Source organism: Acanthochromis polyacanthus, chromosome 21 (genome assembly GCF_021347895.1).
Source record: "Acanthochromis polyacanthus isolate Apoly-LR-REF ecotype Palm Island chromosome 21, KAUST_Apoly_ChrSc, whole genome shotgun sequence".
Classification (NCBI taxonomy): Eukaryota; Metazoa; Chordata; class Actinopteri; family Pomacentridae; genus Acanthochromis; species Acanthochromis polyacanthus.
In genome coordinates, this window is record NC_067133.1 from 27,362,634 (window position 1) to 27,368,120 (window position 5,487).

General features: G+C 37.3%; 1 protein-coding gene across 1 annotated transcript; it reads left to right on the forward strand.

The window, feature by feature from the left end:
- The first annotated feature begins 1,637 nt into the window (after positions 1–1,637).
- LOC110964775 (uncharacterized) lies at positions 1,638–5,179 on the forward strand. Its single transcript, XM_051941520.1, has 3 exons — positions 1,638–1,782; positions 1,869–2,156; positions 4,869–5,179. The coding sequence occupies exons 1-3, from the start codon at positions 1,686–1,688 to the stop codon at positions 5,177–5,179; spliced, it is 696 nt and encodes a 231-aa protein (XP_051797480.1). The 5' UTR covers positions 1,638–1,685.
- Positions 5,180–5,487: the final 308 nt, after the last annotated feature.

Sequence of the window (5,487 nt, forward strand, 5' to 3'; positions counted from 1 at the left end):
AGTGCGAGCTACAAAGACTGCTCCCATACGAAGTTTATTTTATACACAAGCAGAAACGAAAACATAGCATAAGATAAGAAATAGCTCGAGTTACACAAGGGGGTGTGCTAAGCTGTAAGAGTGGGAAATATACTGACTAGAAGAGCAAGATGTGTGTGTGTGGGTATGTAATGAAGATTATTATATAAAGACACTATATACAATCAGTTAAGGTATCCGTAGGCCACAGGCTACGGGTACGGGTCCGTATCTGTAGACACTACCATCAGTTAATGCCCTAGGGCTTGATTATGATAAATGTATTTACAAATTCAACTCTAACAACATTAAATCATCATTTAAACATTGCATTTTGTGTTTACTTTGGTTATCTATGTGTAATATTTAAATTTGTTTTATGGTCTTAAACATTTAATTTAATTACTAAATGACGAACCAGTGAAGCTTCTTTAACTGTAGGAATGAATCATTTCACATCACTGCTCTTCTTGACACTGCAGGTGGTAAATCATGTCAGCACACATGGTGTCTTTGGTGACTTTATAATTACAGAATAAATCCGAATTCCTCTTTCCAGACAGTCGCTGTAGCTGTTTGACTAATGATGCTTGTTGGGTTTGTTTTGCATTTATCAGTGAGATAGTTAAACTTAAGCAGGTTGTGGTAGTGAAATCCAGCTGGTGGTTCACAAGTGCTTGAGACATTTTTCTCGGAAATTTATATATTTCTCTGCATATGATGGAGTAAAAAGAACTGGTTTGAAACTGCTTTAAAGAGGAAACATAAAATACTTGATATGTCATTAGTCTATTCTTAATAATGTACTGTTAGACAGATTTAAAGTAATTGTTCATGATATCTTAGTAATTTAATTAATTTAAAGAAGGTTTTGAGAAATAATCATGCAGATTTATTTTTATGATGACCAAGAATCCAACCAGGTGACATGACAGGAGAATAAAGTGGCTGAAATATTACAAGCAAGAAGTCATCAAAAGTTAAAATTCGCCAAACTCAAATCAGAATTGTGCTCCACAAGAAGGAAAAAGAATCCAGAACCCTGCTTTTTGCTGTTTTTGTTTGTTAGCTTTACAAAAAACTACAGCAGCTAGTTATTTTCACAGAAATCACCAGAGGGCAGTAGGAGATCAGAAATATAAAGAGCTGTATGTGAAATGATTCTCAGTGCAACAACATTAAACAATTCAAATCATTTTGTATTGATTTACTTCTTGGTTGGTAATATTTTTCTGAGCAAAGCAATGGTAAATTACTGAGAGACTTTTCCCCACTGCATGTAACTGTCTTTTTAAGGCTTCCCACACCTTATAAAAGATGTTGTTTGATATATTTATCACATTTTCCCCATTCGGTAGTTACTAATAAAGGGTTTTGATGTAACAGGGAATAAAAGTCATTGTCCACACTGAACTGCTACAATAAAGAATATAAATTGCCTTTTCTGACCGATAGGCTCAGACCTGAATTTTTACACCCAGAAGAACAATCACAAAATCTATCCAAAAGGAATAATTACAGATTTTGGTAGACATACTTGCTGCATAGAAATACATTTCCTTTTCTTTAACATAAACTTCTATAGAGTTCTTTTTATGCAAAGTGAACTTCCTCGCAGACTGATATAAAAACTTAAGCACCATGCTGTCAGTGCGATCAGACTTGACATGTTGCTGTCAGCAGAAGAAGAGAAGCTCCATCAGATCAGCTTCAGTACCAACATGTTCTCTGTAGCTCTGCTGCTGCTGCTGGCTGCTGGATCCTGTGAGTCTCACTGACTGTATGATCACAACACACTGACTGTTGACTGTGATCACACTGATCCAATGTTCAACATGTTTCCTTTACAGGTGTGAAATGTGAACAGTTGACTCAGTCACAATCTGTGAGTGTGCAGCCAGGTCAACGTCTCTCCATCACCTGTCAGGTCTCTTATTCTGTGAGCAGCTACTGGACACACTGGATCAGACAACCTGAAGGAAAAGGACTGGAGTGGATCGGTGGTGCACGTGTTGGATACAGCTCATACTATAAAGATTCACTAAAGAATAAATTCAGTTTCAGTTTAGACTCTTCCAGCAACAGAGTGACTCTGAATGGACAGAATATGCAGCCTGAAGACTCTGCTGTGTATTACTGTGACACAAATGATCAGTAGACCTGAACAAAACCCCCTCAGTGTCTGAACACTTGTAACATGAAGCCACCAGAGGAGGAGCCCTCAGACCAGGAATGAATTCAGACAAATTAAATGATAAAAGTATTCTATGTACTGTATATAACATTGAAAATTTGGAAATATTATGATTCCTTGAGCTAAATTCTATTAAACTGCTACTAAACAACAATGGAGTGAAATAAAATTAAAGTGACTTAAAAATGTGAAAATAACAGGAAATGATAAAACCTAGAACTCTGACTTCAATGGCAAAAACAGACCATCAGTAAATCATAATTTCTGATTGAGGGAAAGGTTTTTCTGAAAATACCATCTGCTAGCTGCTCCTTGTTATTTATTTTTTCATTCTTTTCCCTTTATGTCATGTTATGAAAGTGCCCAAAAATGTTCTTTATTTATATGTTCTATTTGTGCATGTAAAGCATGGATCAGTGATCTGCTACATCACAGTGTAAATACAGAATCAAAGGTTGATTAAATGAAACTAGAACAGACTGTCAGTATATTTGCTGCTCCTCCCTCATGATGTCCTGATGCAAATCTCCAGTCTGTCCAGTGTACTTCTGTCCTGCTGACTGATCTTGTTCTTTGTGTGGAGCATCAGAGGTCACATCTCCACACTCAGGATGATCAACACACTCACTCTGCTGCTGGTTGCTCTCTCTCTGTCCTGTGAGTTCTCCTGATAACTTGACATGAGAAAACATCAAGCCATCAGTGATTCCAGAAAACTTGTGTGATAACTGTGTGACTTTCTTGTGTGCTTCCTCTCTGCTTTCATCTCATCAGGTTGTACAGGTCAGAGGATGGAGTCTATTCCTTCCAGTTCAGTGGTGAAACGTCCTGGAGAGACTCTCAGTCTGTCCTGCAGAGGATCTGGATTCACATTTAGCTCCCATCATATGCACTGGATCAGACAACCTGCAGGAAAAGGACTGGAATGGTTGGGGGCTGTCTGGCACGATGCAAGTGGAACTGCTTATGCCAGCAGTGTTCAAGGACGGATAGAAATCAGCAGAGATAACAGCAACAGCATGACATATCTGAGACTGTCCAACTTACAGCCAGAGGACTCTGCAGTTTATTACTGTGCAAGAGAGACACAGTGCTCTGTGTTAATGAAGAGGCTGTACAAAAACTCTACAAAAATGTTCCTCCAAAGACCTCAGGGTGGCAGTGGAGGATATGAAATGGATGAAACTAACTGAGCAGCGTGTGACATGAAAACTATGACAGCAAGATCTGACTTTGTATTTGAAACTTACTGTTTCTTAAACTTTGCCTCAATTAAATTCATGAGATCATAATTAGATTTTGTGTAAATGATGAAAATGCAGATTTTTATGATAAATAATGCATGAATTGGGCCACTAAAAGACATCTAATATCTGATCATACTCACTTAATCATTACTATTTCCAGTGTGAAAGCTGGTTCAGATGATTATATACAATTAAACTTAGCATTTTTCACTGATGCAATTCATTTAAATGACACTGATTTCTGGTCTTTCAACAAGGAATAAATCTTTAAAGTTAGTGTCGCCTTCATAAAATCATGATTTATTAAAATAATAACAAGAGAACACCTGACACAACATGAACAGAGACTCTAGCTGTTCAAACCCAGCAGGAAATATTAAATTCAGCAGTTTTTGATGTTATTGTGAGTTTCTGTTTACTCACAGTTTCTTTGGTGGTGAATCTGCGGCTGTTCCTAAATGTCAGGACTGTTTATAATAAATCTGATGCCATTTAGGTAGACGAAAAACAGGACACAGATTGCTGGAATGTTTTTCCAGAGTTACATGCAAATAGATTTAAATCACTGCATATTAAAATTATAGAAAACATGTTTATATTATTTTTATATTAAAAAACTGTGTAATCTATTCATTTGAGTTTATTGAGTAAAATAAATCATCCTTTTGGCTGGGTTTGGAGAACAAAATAATACATGAAGTCACCTGAAATTACAAATTTTTGGTTAAATTTGAAAGGTTTTTGTGCCAGTGAGTATAACTGCTAAGAATCTGATCTGTTTGTTTTTGAGCTAACACTGGTATCCGACAATTCAAATTTAGCTGCAACATCACACACACACACACACACACACACACACACACACACACACACACACACACACACACACACACACACACACACACACACACACACACACACACACACACACACACTGCACTGTGTCTTATTTTTCAGCTCCATGCTGCTTTTCCTTGTTTTTTGTAATGTCTGAGGCTTTCCTTGTTGATAATTGTATCTGTGATAGATTTAATCATAAAAACAACAAAAGGTTACTCTCAAATGTCTACATTTCAGAGCACAACATTTATTTTATATTCTATGAATCAAACCAAGACGTCCTTCATAATTCAACACACAAGGTTGGCCAAGTCCAGTGCAGGTCTTTCCTGCTTGTCAGGAGGAGTCAATGCAAAACATGAATGTCTTCCACCTCTACTTATCAGATCCTGGAGAGGATGACAGACACACAGTGCACACACAGTTTGACATGATGGACTACAGGACAGTTGTGCTGCTTTTAACACTCTGCTGGACAGGTGAGAAAATATCTGCAGATCCTGAGTTGAATCTGTCTTTGAGAAATGACCAACTGACAATAAGTGACTGTTTTCTTTTTGTCTTGGCAGGTGTTGATGGTCAGACTCTGACTGAATCTGGATCAACAGTTAAAACACCTGGAGAATCCCACAGACTGACCTGTTATGCTTATGGAATGAACTTTGGTGCCTCCTGGATGGCCTGGATCAGAAAGGCTCCTGGTAAAGGACTGGAATGGGTTGCTACTATTAGCAACGATGGCAGCAAATATCACTCTCAGTCAGTTCAAGGCCGGTTTACCATCTCCAGAGACAACAACGTACAGCAGCTGTATCTGCAGATGAACACTCTGAAAATAGAACATTCTGCTGTTTATTATTGTGCACGTGTGACACAGTGACTGGAGTTGGTTCAGTTGCTGTACAAAAACCTACAGTGGCTTCACAGTGACATTATAGGATTTTGCTTCTTTCCAAATATTATACCATTATTATTATTTCTAGCATTGTGTTCATAGTTTTACCCTCTCCTTTTTTTTCTTCTACTTGTTTTTTCCTTTACTTGGATGTGACTTTCTATTCTTTTATATGGTATTCTTGTATTAATTTATTTTGAGTACCTTTTACAATGTTTGGACTGACCAGCCTTGTCTTTTTCAATGATCTTCCTCAGTTTTCTTCTCTTTTTTTGTCCTGTCTGTAAAGTACT